Source organism: Crocuta crocuta, unplaced genomic scaffold (genome assembly GCF_008692635.1).
Source record: "Crocuta crocuta isolate KB4526 unplaced genomic scaffold, BGI_CrCroc_1.0 scaffold343, whole genome shotgun sequence".
Lineage (NCBI taxonomy): Eukaryota > Metazoa > Chordata > Mammalia > Carnivora > Hyaenidae > Crocuta > Crocuta crocuta.
This window is the reverse complement of record NW_027532679.1, coordinates 2,942,553-2,958,070: the sequence shown is the minus strand read 5'-3', so window position 1 is coordinate 2,958,070 and position 15,518 is coordinate 2,942,553. Positions and strand designations below refer to the sequence as shown.

At 42.1% G+C, this 15,518-nt stretch overlaps 1 protein-coding gene across 2 annotated transcripts in view; it reads left to right on the top strand.

The window, feature by feature from the left end:
- The first annotated feature begins 5,567 nt into the window (after window positions 1-5,567).
- Window positions 5,568-15,518, top strand: part of ADAM19 (ADAM metallopeptidase domain 19) — a 98,512-nt gene continuing 88,561 nt past the window's right edge. Inside the window, exon 1 of one of the 2 annotated variants that reach the window (XM_077780786.1) lies at window positions 5,568-5,785. Coding sequence is in view for 1 of the 2 variants with exons in the window: in XM_077780785.1 (XP_077636911.1) it covers window positions 14,014-14,080 (67 nt within the window). In the remaining variant the exon portion in view is untranslated. Of the gene's footprint in view, window positions 5,786-13,899; window positions 14,081-15,518 lie in introns of those variants that run through there. The other variant, XM_077780785.1, reaches the window with a different exon arrangement.

Genomic DNA, 15,518 nt, shown 5'->3' with positions numbered 1-15,518 from the left:
GAAGACTCACATTCTAGTGGGAGAGGGGTAAGAAAAAGAAAATTACAGTATAATAGGATCATTATCTTTGATAATAATTAATGAATCAGTATATAATTAGACTCTTGACACATCACACAATTAAAACCACAAGCTAAGCATTATACACTCTTCACCTCTGTACTTTAATAGCAGTAGAATGAGGATAATAAAAGCTAGCAGTTATTGACTGCTTACTTTGTGAGAGGTATTATTCTAAGCAACCATTTAAGCCACACAAAAACTCTGATCTCGGAACCATCATTATCAGTGTCCTTTATAGATAAGGCAGCAAAGTCATAGAAAAGTTTATTTTCCCATGGTCATACAGCTGTGAAGGATAGCAGAAGGATTTAAACCCTGGTATGATGGTCACCTCCTAACCATGACAGTACACTGTAGCTAGAGAGGAACAGTGATCTGGGTCCCTTGGACTCCCAAAATGTGGAACTGGTTGCTCTAACTCTGCCTCAGTTTCCCTAACAACAGAGGAGAGAGTCAAGCATGCAAAACTCTCTGTGTAAGACATCAGGGTAAACCACTATTCCTCTTGTGATCCTTTCCTGTGTTTACCATCTTACCCATCCACCCCCATTACTAAAGTAATATGTAAATATTATACAAAATGGAAATGGAAGAGGCAAAAAAAAAAAAAAGAAAAAAGAAAAAGAAAAAAAAAAAGACAAACAAAACCCCAAAAACCAAATTAAACAAATAAACCTTCATCTACCCATAGTCTCACCACCCAGAAGTAAATACTCTAACATTCTGGCACATTTCCTTCTAGTCTTTTTAAGAAATGTCTTTTATTTACATAGCTGAGATCATACTTAAATGTAATTTTGGACCCTGCTTTTTTTCCCTTAACATCAGAGCATAAACTCTTTGTAAACACTATTTTAAATTAATGTATAATAATCTATCATATAGATAGTCTACAATTTATTAACTGTTCCTTCACAGTTGGATATTTAGGTTGTTTCCAATATTTTCACTATTATAAATAACACCACTGTTAACATTCTAGTCCATAAATCTTGCAGATTATTTTTTTAGGATAGTTTCCCAGAAATGTAATTACTAGGTTAAATGTCAAGAATATTTTAAAGATTACATAGAGATGTAGTATTCTTTACAAATAACAAATACATTCTTTACAAATAAATGGAAAGGCTTCCATGGGGTCAAAAGTTGTTTGTTTGTTTCTGTGTATAAATATGGAGTGAGGAGAGGATGAGAGACAGAATTCGGAACTTTCTCACTACTTCGTCAGTCCAGTAACCACTTGACTTTTTCTTTTGTGAGCTACTTTCTTTTGTGAGCTACATAGAGGGACATGCTGATTAAATGTTGATTACTGAGTGTCAGAAAATGGAAGCAGATTTCATATACAGAGTTTGTATACCTTTTGCAAGTATATTGTCCATAGACTCCGTGAGACTTGTCACCTCAGTGTTTTTCACAGGGCAGCACCTTCACCACCATTATGTAAACAGTTCTCATAGTTCCTGGGTGAAATGGGTTAGGACAGCCATTACCATTCCGAAGTCTTGGTTAGAAACTGAGGCCCAGAAAGAAGTGACATACATAAAGTTACGGAGCTAGTTGGAGAGAGCTGGGACTAGAATTCTAGTCTCATGGTTCTAAGGCAAAAGCCCATTACAAACTGTATGGTGTCTCCCGGCTCCCGAAATACACATCATCCATTCTTATGTTGAAGCCCTAACCTTCAATGTTATTGTATTTGGAGACAGAGCCTATAAGGAGGTACTAAAGGTTAAATGAAGTCATAAGGGTGGGGCCCTGATCTGCTAGGATTAGTGTCCGTATAAGAAGAGAAAGACCAGAGCTCTCTGTCTGCACATACACACAGAGAAACAGCCACGGGAGCACACAGCAGAAGGGGGCTGTCTACAAGCCAGGAAAAGAGACCTCACCAGAAAACAACCTTGTTGACACCCTGATCTTGGACTTCCAGCCTCCAGAACTGGGAGAAAACAAATTCCTGTTGTTTAAGTCACCCTGTCTGTGGTATTCTGCTATGGCAGCCCTAGAAGACTAATACAGATTTTGGTATCGAGAAGTGGGGGTAGGGAGTTTGCCTAAAAATGTGGAAGTGTTTTTGGAACTGGGTAATAGGTAGAGACTAGATAAGCTTTGGGGTGCCTGCTAGAAAAAAAATCCCAACTTGCTTGAAGGGACTGTTGATAGAAAGGGAATGTTAAAGGCAATCTGGTGAGGGCTGAGGAAGGAAAGAGAAGAGCTGTTACAGAAAGCATCTCTTACTTCAGGGAAGACACGTATCATCATGGACAGGATGTTGGTAGAACTATGAACATTACAGGTGATTCTGGTGAGGCCTCAGATGGAAATGGAAAACATGGAAACTGGGAGAAAGGTGATTCTTATCATAAAGTAGCAAAGAACTTGGCTGAATTGTGTTCTAGTGTTTCGTGGAAAGTAGAAATTGCAAGTGATGAATTTGGATATTTAGCTAAAGAGATTTCTAAGCAAAGTGTTGAAGGTGGTCTGGTTTCTCCTTGCTGTTTATAGTACAACATGAGAGGAGAGAGGCAAATGGAAGGGACTGCTAAGCAAAAATGAACCAGAGTGTGAATATTTGCAAAATTCTCAGCCCATCCATGTTGCAGAAAACAAGAGTGCATGTGCTATGGTGTGTCTGGCCAATCACTCTACAAGGAGCTCACTCATGCAGTTTATCAGCCATCTCAGCAGAAACCAGGAATAGAGATGGGATTTATACCAGCACAGACAATGTCAGTTTGGACCAGAGGGAACAGAGATGGGGTAAAATAAAGGAAGGGTGTTGGACCTCTGGGATTCTACAGGACAGGATAATAAAGCTATTTGCCTATAAATATGCCTTATCCTTTAAGAAAAGGGAAGAATGACCCTGAAGGTAATTCACAGATCTTCAGGGCTGCCATTCCCACCATATGCCTGGAGCATACAGCCCAGAGAGCAAGGGTATTTCCTTTTGGGTTACAGAGGGTAGGGCCCCCTCTTGGTTTCAGGGCTCTGGGCTGTCCCAGCTTAGTTCCTCAAGGGCATGGCTACTGCAAAAGGCCACGGTGGCGGGGGCAGGGGGACGGCTCTTCCTCCAGCAGAGGAGGCAAGGCTACTGCCTTTTGAGGACGACACTATTGCCCCAGTGGGTCCAGAAGGCAGAGCATTCTGCTAGAAGATTATTCTAGAGCTTTAAGACTCAGTGGAATTTGCCTTGCTAGGTTTTGAATTTGTCTGAATTTGAGTTTGTCTGGGTATCACCCCTTCCTTCCATTTGATTTCTCCCTTTTGGAATGGGAATGTCTATCCTATGCCTGTATTCCGGAAGCATGTAACTTGTCTGATGTCTAGGCAGAGAAGAATTTTGCCTTAGGATACATTGTTGGGAGCCATTCTGAGCCCACTAGTCGAGAAAGCTCCTGGTGAGGTTAAAGCAAGTTTGCACGCTCTCTTGCCAATCAGATGACAACTGATATCCATCACCACTCAATTATTTCTGCTTGAGCACTGACCCCCAAGGTACCTTTTTCATTGGTATCGGGAGTGACTTGTCCCCTTATTCTGGCCCCGGTATGATGGTTGCACCTTGTGAAGGAACTTATTGTGGGAACTTCTTTTGATTATGGGAACAGACATTGTGTCTCTGGCAGGTCCTGTTTCCCTCCATGCTTTCACTTGAGCTATGAACAGGCTAATCATAAAAGATTGACCTTTACATGTACAATTCTGTTTCTAGTGTTGCATTAGTCCAAGATGTTTATACAGCTCAACATGTAAATCAACTAACCAAAAATGTCTCTCATGCCCTCGTTATTCAAGAAATCATAGACAAAAAAACTAGACACAAAGGTAAATGCACTCAAAGAGGCTATTCTATGTATTGGAAATGAGCTAAACTCTTTAAAGTATGGTTGGCTCTCTGGTGCCATAAAGAATATAACTGGAAAATCAAGTCTTGCCCAGAGACAAAGAGCCTGACTTAGAGAGAAGGAACAGATAAGGGAAGAACATAAGTTACTACATATACCTTTGCTAGCTGGTGATGTATAGCAGTCCCTTCCCTAAGGCCTACCTTCCACAAACACCTCCCCTTACCCTGGCAGCTGTGATGAGGATGGATAAGAGTATCCACAAACCTATGACTTAATCTTAGCGTTATTAAAATGTGTATGTTATCCTGCTTTTCACTAAGAACACCCTGTTATTTTCTTAGTTACTCAACCTCACTATAATTGGAGTAGTTCTGCAAGAAGACTTCTGTAAAACCTGTTTCTATACATTTTACAAAACATCTTATCACAGAGAGCTATCCATTGTAAAAATTCCATTTTCTGATGCCATGTTAATGTTTGACCTATAAATAAAGACACCAAGACTGACAGGACAGACATGCCTGGCTGGTGATCAGAAAGATTCTCGTGGCTCTCTCACTTCCTCCCTTGCCGACACTGTCCACCCTTCAAGGACCCATGGATCTGGCTGGAGCTGGGCTCCAGCATACTGGTGCCTGAACAATGGACCTGAAGGTAATCTCTTTAAACTATGTCTTTCTCATTTCATTAGTTGGGATGGTTAGGATTCCACGGTAGGGTATCACAGACCCCCCTGCAATTTAAGTAGGGTTAGTTGGTGGATAAGCAAAGAACTGTTTTTGAGAAGTTATGGGCCATAAAGAGTCTAAGGAAAGGAGACTCTATAGATATATTATGGAACATGCTAACAAAAAAAGGGATAAAGGTATTTCCTCAACAAATTGCTCGATTTTTACGTTTTGTTCCATCAAACAATTGGGCCTTCCCCATCCAGGCTAGAAAAACTTCATTTAAACAAATAGATAAATTCAAGAAACTTCCCCTGAAACCACCACTTCCTCCTCCATTATCCCAGTCAAATAGGTTATAGAAAGGGCCATTGCTCCATTAGCAGAGGATCCTGTAGTCTGGAAGTCTGATTCTCCAGTGTGGGTCGAACAATGGCCCCTAACATCTGAAAAAATAACAGCTGCTAAACAACTAATAGAACAACAGCTAAAAGAAGGACATATTGAACCTTCTACTAGTCCTTGGAATACTCCTATTTTTGTCATAAAGAAAAAATCTGGAAAATGGAGGCTTTTGCAAGATCTAAGGGCCATAAACGTTACTATGGAAACTATGGGCTCTCTTCAACCAGGGATCCCATCCCCGGTAGCAATACTGGATGGATATTAGATAATTGTGATAGATTTACAGGATTGTTTCTTTAACATCCCCTATATTAAAAGGGTTGCCAGAGATTTGTGTTCAACCTGCCTTCTGAAAACTTTAAACAACCATATCAGAGATATCAATGGAAAGTCTTGCCTCAGGGTGTTAAAAATTTAGCCCCACTGTTTGCCAGAAGTTTGTTGACCAGGCCCTTAAACCAGTTAGACAAGCTCATGACAACCTTTAACTCAAATAGATTATGGGCTGTACACTTAGCGTTCTGTGTTAACTCTGTGCCGTCCCGGCCAGTAACAAAAACTCCCTTAATTCAGCTTCAGTGGTCTCAGTTGTTCTCTGTGTATCTCAGCATAATATTTTGGAGGTCCCAGAGAGATTATGGAGACCCCAGACCTCCAAATTCCTGTCTCATTTGCCTGCACTCTCCTTGGCTCCTGAAGATGTCCTGGGACCTGGGGAAACACTCTTGTCTTTCCTCCTGCCCCCCAAAACGGCCCCAGTTAATCTGTGGGAGTCACCTTTCTAAACCTCTGGAGGTAAGTCAGTTTACCATCTGAATTCTGAATGCACATGTGCTTCTGTCTGGGGGATTAAGTGGAAGGGTGGACGCAGCTATTTCCCGCCCCAGCGCGCACCGAGACGTCACGTCAGTGTGGCCACTTCTGTAACCTGTAAACCTATTTTGTGTCCACTTCTCCACCTGTTTTATCATGTTGTCTTGTCATTGTTTTTAGTCTCATCTGTAGGAATTCTGTGGGAGGGAATTCATAACCTCTGGTGTGTGAGTGTGAATGTGCGACTCAGTCTGGCTTGCCTGCCAGGTTCAATTCTGTGGCTCCACGGGTGGGCACACTTAAGGTCCCAAAAAGCCTCTGGAGTCTGAGTGGGCCCGTCTGCGATTTCATGGTGAATGGCATACAGTCTATGGTGGCATCGGAATAGTTTCCAATTGTAAGTCATAATGCTGAGACCGCTACGGCTAAGCATCACCCAAGTTCCTTTGGGACATGGCCAGACTGGCATCTGACTGGTCTCCTCATTAGAGGGGGCAACCCCACCCGTTTGTCTGTCTTTGCAACATCGCCTCACAGGAACATTATGGGATTGAGACTGTACAAAGAAGGGATTTTTGGAAAATTATAAAATTATGTAAATTAAAATGGCTCACTTTTGATGCAGGGTGGCCTCAACCATCCATCGCATCTGGCTTGCTGTAGTTGGATTCCCAGATTAAACAGGGACACTGGAAGAATGAGTGCCTGAATCAGAAAGGGCCCCCCAAACCCAGCCAATATCGGGAGAAACCTCGAGAAGGGGACCTTATTGGTCTGGCTGAGATAAAATCAGACTGAAGGGGATGTTAACTCTCTCTGTTCCTCTGCCTAGTAGATGTGAGGGCTTCTTGCTCATTCATTTCCCAAGTTAACAGCTATAATTGGAACCAACTGTGGTTAGTCTACCTCGGGATGAGGACTTTAAGGAATATTCCCAAGCAGCTGCCGAAACTCCTTTTGTTTCGGGAAAATTCCTTGTCTTCTCCAGACCGACATGGACTGCCTAATTTTACTGGTAAAAATAAATAAATAAATAAATAAATAAATAAATAAATAAATAAATAAATAAGAAAAACAAAAGAAACCTGAATTCCGCTCCTCTGTCTGAGCTGGGAACTCTCTCTGCCTCTTGCTGTCACCTTGCCTCTTCTGCCTTCCCCTCCCCCTCCTGTTTCTGCACCAACTTTGGTGTGGTCTACATAATCCATTCCTATGCCATCCTCAGTGCCTCGGGCACATTGGCTCCTCCTCTCACTCTTGAGGCCAAGGAGCAAAGTGCCTTCCATGGAAATCTAGGTCTTGACTACTGAACATAGTTGTGGGTTTTTAACTTCCTATTGCAGAGAAAGTAAGGCTATTTGGACTCATTGGAAAACGTGGTTTGTGCTTACTTGGTTCCTGAATTTACCATCTAGAAAACTCTGGTACAAACACCTCTCAGTTGGTAACTAAGTCCTCAATTGGAGACTAAGGTTTCCTAAGAGTTAAAATTCTGTTAAGTGTACTTAAGACTGATGGAAAATAAGGAAAGCAACCCTGTATGTAGGAAAGTGGGAAATACGTAAGAAAGTAATTTTGTCCTAAATAAGACTGGTTGTTTAGAGAGAAATGGCTTTGAGACAAAGTTTAAAGGCAAAATAGAGTTGTAGAAGGTTCATGAAGGGAAATCTTTAAAAAGGAATTTTATGTGTGCTCAGGATAGACTAAGGTTGAGATGAATGGAATTTTAAAAGTACACTGGTATAAGGTTAAAACTCTGCTTTTCCTTTTGTTCAAAAGACAAAGTTTTCCTGGATTAGTAATCTGCTCTTGATAAGACAATGTAGACAAAGGTTTTCTCTTTTGTCTGCCGAGAAAACTAAAGCTTTAGGTTTCATCTTTATCAGGTCTTTGATCGCTTAGTTAAAACTTCTCAATGTTAAAGGAGCTAGGCTTTGCTAACAACTATATAATGCTATACATTCCCCTTTAGGATCTTTTATTGCCTCCTTCGTTGAATAAAGTTTTAAGATTTGTAATAATCTATAATCCTATTTAGGATGTGCTTTATAACTTCCTAAGTTGTTTTTTTTTTTTTTTTTTAACAAACTTCCCAGGATTTGAATGGTAAAAACAGTGTTTTGACCAATTAGGCCCTTTTATTTAGGATGCTAAGTTACTTGGAAAAGCACTGTCAATACAATGGTAAACCTTAGGTTGTATTGCACGAGTAAATGCTGTAACTGCCCAAATATATATGCAATTCCTAAGGTTTTAATGTTTTGGTATAAGGTTATCACTTAATATTCTGATTACTTGAAGTGTTATGTGTTACAGAAATAACTGAATTTCTTTGTCAATTGCATCATAATGAACTCTCATCAGATCGTTAACAATGTCCATTTCTGAGATTTTTGCCATTGTTCTGATTCTCTCACAAAATGTGTTTTTCTTCAGAGATTTATAAAAAGGACTTTTGAGACAAATACAGGCATTTGACATCATTAAGATTAATACTAAAATGGGTAAAAATTTCCAGAGCTAAAAAGCTGTATTCAAACTGAACAAGAATTAGGAACATGAGACTAAATGAACTGAGGAAGATTATAGTTTTGTGAGTCTTGTTGAAAATATTCCTGGTTCTCTAATGTTTGCTTATCCAGATTTAGAAAACATTTTCTTAAAATATCTATGGCATACAGAAATGTCATAAAGTATTCATTTGTAAACTGAGGCATTTCTCTTTTCTCTCTACCTGAACACACTGAAATTCAAAAACTCCCAGTGAATATTCTTTCTTTTATGGCAATTGCAATTGTTTGCATAAGTTTGATAAGACTTTGATCATTTTGCAACAGGACACCATTGGAAATACTGATTATTCAACCAAGGCTTTGCTATTCTTCCTGAGCTTATGTAAATAATTAGGCCAGGGGTAAGACTGGACTTGTTCTACAAATGCATTGGTCTCGATTTGGCTATCTCTGGAAATGGGTGTTTTTAGAAAGAAAAACTATGTTTCAACAATGCACTGTTTTGGATGTTAAATTCTAGTTCTGATTGTCTTTAAATGTTTGTTGTTTGCCTAAATTAGACAACTTGAGGTGACCTTCAGAAAAAAAAATTGTTACAGTATTTCATGTATACACCATCTTCTGTGCTTTTTATTCTGTGGGGATAATAATAAGACCGCTTTGGCATATGATTATTTAAACAACAGGAAAACAGGATGGATCTCTAAATATGCAAACCATATCCTCCCTAAAACTGATCTGACATTTACTAGAAACCCACCCCATATAACCCAGGATATCTGGTTTATTTGAAGAATGGGGTCACCCCTTCCAAAGACTTAGAGGTGGATTTCATAGATATGTACAAACAAAGGACTCAGTTCTTAAAGTTTCACGTGTCACCACATGGGCCCATCACTCCGGAGTTAAGTAGGCCAACTCAGAAAAAACCTCAACCTGGTGAGGTGATCCAGATCCAGTCAATCAGCTTAAACTGACTCTGAAAAGGACACTGGCTCCTGAGATCTCCAGCCCTGCTCCAGCCACACCCAGGAAGCTGGCTGGTCTATGCACGGCAGAGGCTTGAGGAATCACTGATCAGATAAGATAAATTGTCCTTACTCTTTGCCCAGAAAGCTTGGGAAATAGTGAAACGTTGCTGTTTACACTCACCTTCCTCTTATGTTCTGTTGGTATTAATTGCCTCTAATCTAGACCCCATTTGTAAGAGCAGGGCACCTTCAATGGAAGATTCTGTTAAACTAACCCTTCCTTGGTATGATGATTAAGGACTGCAAGTCAGACAGGAGATTAATTCTGCTCTCATGCGCCCAAGGTGATTCGTTGGAGCTCTAATATTGGGCATTACTGCACTAATCGCCATCATAGGGTCTGTGGCTGCTTCTACCATCTCCCTTGTCCAGGAGGTACATACAGCCCAATCAACACGTTAACCAATTAACTAAAAATGTCTCTTTTGCATTGGCTACTCAAGAAATAATTGACAGAAAATTAGACACTAAGGTTAATGCCTTAGAAGAGGCAGTACTGTTTATTGGAAATGAATGAACTTTTCTAAAATCTCATTTGGCCCTTTGAAGTCACAATGAGTATAATTGGATCTGTGTTACCCCTCTCCAACACAATAATATCATCCACACTTGGGAGAATATCCAAAATCACCTACCTGGTATTTGGGATCATTCTAATTTTAGCATTCATGTCCAAACCCTTCATGAACAGATTCAGGCTATTAATGCATCCTCTACCTTTGTCTCTCCTTCACATATTGCAACCGCCTTTCTGCAAGGGTTACAGCATCTCTTTAGCTCTCAAGGGCTAATTTCACTCCTGACAAATGTTAGCATGGTAGCTGGAGTATTGGTGCTCATTTTGTGCCTTATTCCCTGTTTTTTTAAAAATAACTGATCAAAGCTTTCACAGGGTAAACATTGAGCCACACACCCTTCTTTTAAAAAATAAGAAAGGGGGGGGCGGGCGCCTGGGTGGCTCAGTCAGTTAAGCGTCAGACTTCAGCTCAGGTCATGATCTCACAGTTCGTGGGTTTGAGCCCCGCATAGGGCTGCTGACAGCTAGCTCAGAGCCAGGAGCCTGCTTCAGATTCTGTGTCTCCCTCTCTCTCTGACCCTCCCCTGCTCATGCTGTCTCTAACTCTCTCTAAAAAATAAATTAAAAAAAAGGGAGGGGGGGAAGATGTTGGGAGCCATTCTGAGCCCACTAGTCGAGAAAGCTCCTGGTGAGGTTAAAGCAAGTTTGCACGCTCTCTTGCCAATCAGATGACAACTGATATCCATCACCACTCATTATTTCTGCTTGAGCACCAACCCTCAAGGTACCTTTTTCATTGGTATCGGGAGTGACTTGTCCCCTTATTCTGGCCCCGGTATGATGGTTGCACCTTGTGAAGGAACTTATTGTGGGAACTTCTTTTGATTATGGGAACAGACATTGTGTCTCTGGCAGGTCCTGTTTCCCTCCATGCTTTCACTTGAGCTATGAACAGGCTAATCATAAAAGATTGACCTTTACATGTACAATTCTGTTTCTAGTGTTGCATTAGTCCAAGATGTTTATACAGCTCAACATGTAAATCAACTAACCAAAAATGTCTCTCATGCCCTCGTTATTCAAGAAATCATAAAACTAGACACAAAGGTAAATGCACTCAAAGAGGCTATTCTATGTATTGGAAATGAGCTAAACTCTTTAAAATACGGTTGGCTCTCTGGTGCCATAAAGAATATAACCGGAAAATCAAGTCTTGCCCAGAGACAAAGAGCCTGACTTAGAGAGAAGGAACAGATAAGGGCAGAACATAAGTTACTACATATACCTTTGCTAGCTGGTGATGTATAGCAGTCCCTTCCCTAAGGCCTACCTTCCACAAACACCTCCCCTTACCCTGGCAGCTGTGATGAGGATGGATAAGAGTATCCACAAACCTATGACTTAATCTTAGCGTTATTAAAATGTGTATGTTATCCTGCTTTTCACTAAGAACACCCTGTTATTTTCTTAGTTACTCAACCTCACTATAATTGGAGTAGTTCTGCAAGAAGACTTCTGTAAAACCTGTTTCTATACATTTTCCAAAACATCTTATCACAGAGAGCTATCCATTGTAAAAATTCCATTTTCTGATGCCATGTTAATGTTTGACCTATAAATAAAGACACCAAGACTGACAGGACAGACATGCCTGGCTGGTGATCAGAAAGATTCTCGTGGCTCTCTCACTTCCTCCCTTGCCGATACTGTCCACCCTTCAGGGACCTCTGGACCTGATTGGAGCTAGGCTCTGGCAACAAATCATACTTGGAGTCTCACCCATATCTGATTTAGGTGATATTTAGATGAGACTTTGGACTTTGACTGATGCTTCAATGGGTTAAGATTTTGGGGATTGTTGGGATAGTATGAATGTATTTTGTGTACACTGAGCACATGAATTTGGGGGGGATCAAAGGAAAGAATGTTATGGACTGAAATATGTCTCCATCAAATTCATATGCTGAAGCCTTAACTATCCGAGTGACTGTTTTTGGAGATGGGGCCTATGCAGAGGTAATAAAGATTAAATGAGACCGTAATGGTGGGGCTCTGACCTGATGGGATTAGTGTCCTTATAAGAATGGGAAGAGAGTAGAGCTTGCTCTCTCTACACAAGGACTCAGTGAGAAGGCAGCCTTTTACAATCTCGGAAGAAAGATCTTACCAGAAAACAACCAAACCAGCAGCTTGATCTTGAACTTCTAGCCTCCAGAACTGTGGAAAAAAAAAAAAAAAAGTTTTGTTGTTTAATCCACCCAGTCTGAGGTACTTTGCTATGGCAGCTCAAGCAGATGATTATAGCTTCTAAGTACATCAATGGCTGGGGTGCCTGAGTGGCTCAGTCAAACATCTGACTCTTGATTTCTGCTCAGGTCCTGATCTCACCATTCAGTTCATGGGATCAAGCCTGGAGTGGGGCTCCACAATGACAGTGCAAAACCTGCTTGGGATTCTCCAATCCTGCCCTGACCCTGCTCTCATTCTTTCTCACTTAATAATTAAATAAACTTAAAAAAAAAAATACATCAATGGCAAGACCATATATTTTATTTATCCCTTGGGTACCCAAAGGTTTTGACAGATCTACCTACTCATCACCTTCCCAATACACAGTATTTTGTTGAGTTGTACAAACCTGGGTCTGAAGAAACAGGCACAGTAAAGGACCAGATGATAAGAGGTCTGAGGCTTGGTTTCTAGAACTAGTCTTCGTCAAAACTTGCCAAGGGATCTTAGGCAAGCCACTTCTCTCTGGTTATCAGTTATCCACCTATAAAATAAGGTGTGCTGCATCAAGCTCTGGAGTTATACAGAGGTGGGCTTGAATCCAGGCTCTGATATTAGCCGTGTGACCTTGCACACATTACTTAGCCTCTCAGATTTAGTTTTCCCATCTCTAAAACAGGGTAAGAGTTAGCCCAGGATACTACTGGGCTGAGAGATATATGCAGAGTCCCTGGCACATTTTATTGTTTTTTATTTATGTCTGAGAGAGAGAGCATGAGCAGGGGAGGGTCAGAGAGAGAGGGACATATAGAATCTGAAGCAGGCTCCAGGCTCTGAGCTAGCTGTCAGCACAGAGCCTGACATGGGGCTTGAACCCACGAACTGTGAGATAATGACCTGAGCTGAAGTTGGATGCCTAACCAACTGAGCCACCCAGGTGCCCTCCCTGGCACATTTTAAAGGACAATACAAGTAGTTCTTTTCCTAGATCAGTTAATTAGTTAATTAAGTTAATGTATATAAAGTGCTTAGTAAGGGCTCTGTCCATCTTAGTTACCTTTTTTAAAAATTTTATTATTCTTACTTGGACAGATAGTAAGTCCTCAGTAAGTGAGGTCCTTATTATTATTTTTAGGCCTCATCTTCATTTTCCTCCAAAGCCCTAAATCCTAACTACAGCTAATTTCGGTTTTTCCCCCAAAACAGCCTGTGGGCTTTACTGCCCTAGTACATTTGTCGACTCCGTTTTCTCCGCCTGGTGTTCCGTTTCTCCTCCTCCGGAGCTCAGATGTCTTCTCTTCTGGGAATCCTCTCTCAGACACCCCTCCTCTTCCCAGTCAGAGGACTGGCTCCTAGATTTGAGTCTGGCTAAGAAAACAACTCCATATAGCACTTAGTTCTTTATGCGTGGTGGTTCGGTTAACTCTTTCAGAGCCTGCCTCCAAGAGTGGCGGCCTCTAGGGCACGGTGCAGGGTGAGTAGCCTCTGGGTGTCCCCCAAGGCGTCTAGCACAGTGTGGGACAGAGGAAACGGGCCCTTGTGCAGAGAGGGGTCCAGTTTTAACTCCTGGAAGCCCGAGCCCCCGACCCTGCCTAGGCCTCGCCCACCGTGAAGCCTGTCCCTCCTCAGGCTCAGACTCTCCTTCTGCGGGTCCCCATTACCTGGGCCGACCCGGCTGCCCAGGGGTCCCCTAGGCTCCTCCCCGGCGGCTCCTCCCGCCCCACTCTCGGCGGGCGCGTCCCCTCCTCCACCCCGCGGCGGAGCCTGCGGAGCTGAGGGCGGAGCATCGTCGCCGATGGCTAGGAGCCGGGCTGGGAGGCGCTGGGAGAGCAGTGGGCTCCAGACGCGCCGCCGCTTGGCCGGGGGGCTGGCATGGCCGCGTGCTTGTGAGCGCGGAGCGCGCGAGGGGCCGCTGCCACCATGCCCGGGGGCGTGGGCGCCGTCGCGCTCTGCCTGCTGGCGCTCGCACTACCGGCATGGACCAGAAGTAAGTGGCGGGGTGCGGGGACGCTGGGTGAGGATGGAGATGCGTGGGCTGGGTGGCCGGAGGACGTGGGAGTCGCCCCCTGCAACTCCGCGGGGCTGCTCCCCCGCAGTCCCGCAGCCTGGGAGCCGGGGCTTTGTTCCCACGTTGTGTACCCCCGGAGGTGGTGGGGGTCCGGGAGACCCAGAGCAGTCAGAAAACAGCCGGTCCTCTCCCTGGCTTGCCTCTTTCTCCCTCTTCGTCTTTTCCCACTGTTTTTCTGCTTTTGGCTTCTTTCCGCTGCTTTCCTAGTCTCTCCTCTTTTCTCCAGGCTTTGTTGTGTGTGTTCCTATAAATATATATCGATAAAATTGGAACCACATCATATGCACAGTTTTGTGTCTTGCATTCTTCACTTCACAGTATGAGCGTGTGCCACAGCGTTACATTCTGCAAAAACATGATTTTAATGACTATAGGTTATATCAAGAAATCGCAGAAGTGTAATCTTCAAAAAGTTAAAAACATGACTCATACAAATATAGGATGAATGGGTGGCAAAGATTCCTTCAATTCATTAATGAGGCGGTGAGTAGGATGGTGTAGCTGGTTCAGAGCTTTAGAGGAACAGGGGTGGTGCAGGCATCAGAGAAAATATTGAAATCATGTGCTGGGACAGATGTAAAAGTGGTCAATGCCCCATCGGGTGAAACAACCATAATCCTTAGTTATCTTTCTACCATACTGAAGTCATCTGCATCTCTAGCAGACAAAAATCTACAGTTAACATGTTAACTTCACAGACTATGGTTTTTTAATTCATTTTAAATTTTTAAAAAGTCTAACAAAGGTGCCTTCCCCTAGAAAAATTTGGTGATGGATGAGAGGGCCTGTTAAACAATGCTCCAGTGTGACATTGAAAGGACATCCTGCTTGCTTTTTGCCTCGTTTGCAAGTTTTGAACAATTTTTCTTAAGATGTACTGTGTTCCTCTATTATTTAGCCTTGCTTTCAGTGTTTTTTTTTTTTTTGCAATCATAAAGATAATTTCATTCCTTTAAATATTCCATTAAGCATCGTATAGTTCCTTTTTGTTGCAAAGAATCTAGACTTCTCAGAGTCACTAGAGCAGGGACCATGCCTCTCTGGTTTCCCCACAAATATCAACCACCCAGCATAGTACTTGGTAGATAGTTAAGCACTCAGAAAACATGTTATGAGTAAATGAATGCATTGCTTCTAATTTTTACTGGTATGACGATTCTGATGCTAGTCTAATGAGATTATTTTTTCAGATATATTTTGATTGAGAATACATTGTTATCAGTAATCTGAAAGGAACATCAATCAAACACTCAAAATCTTGCCACTCTAACAGAACTGTGGCTATCTTTCATATCATTCATTGTAGTCTATGTGATTGATGTGGTTGGTTTAGAAAGAATAGATTTTTGGAGGCCTC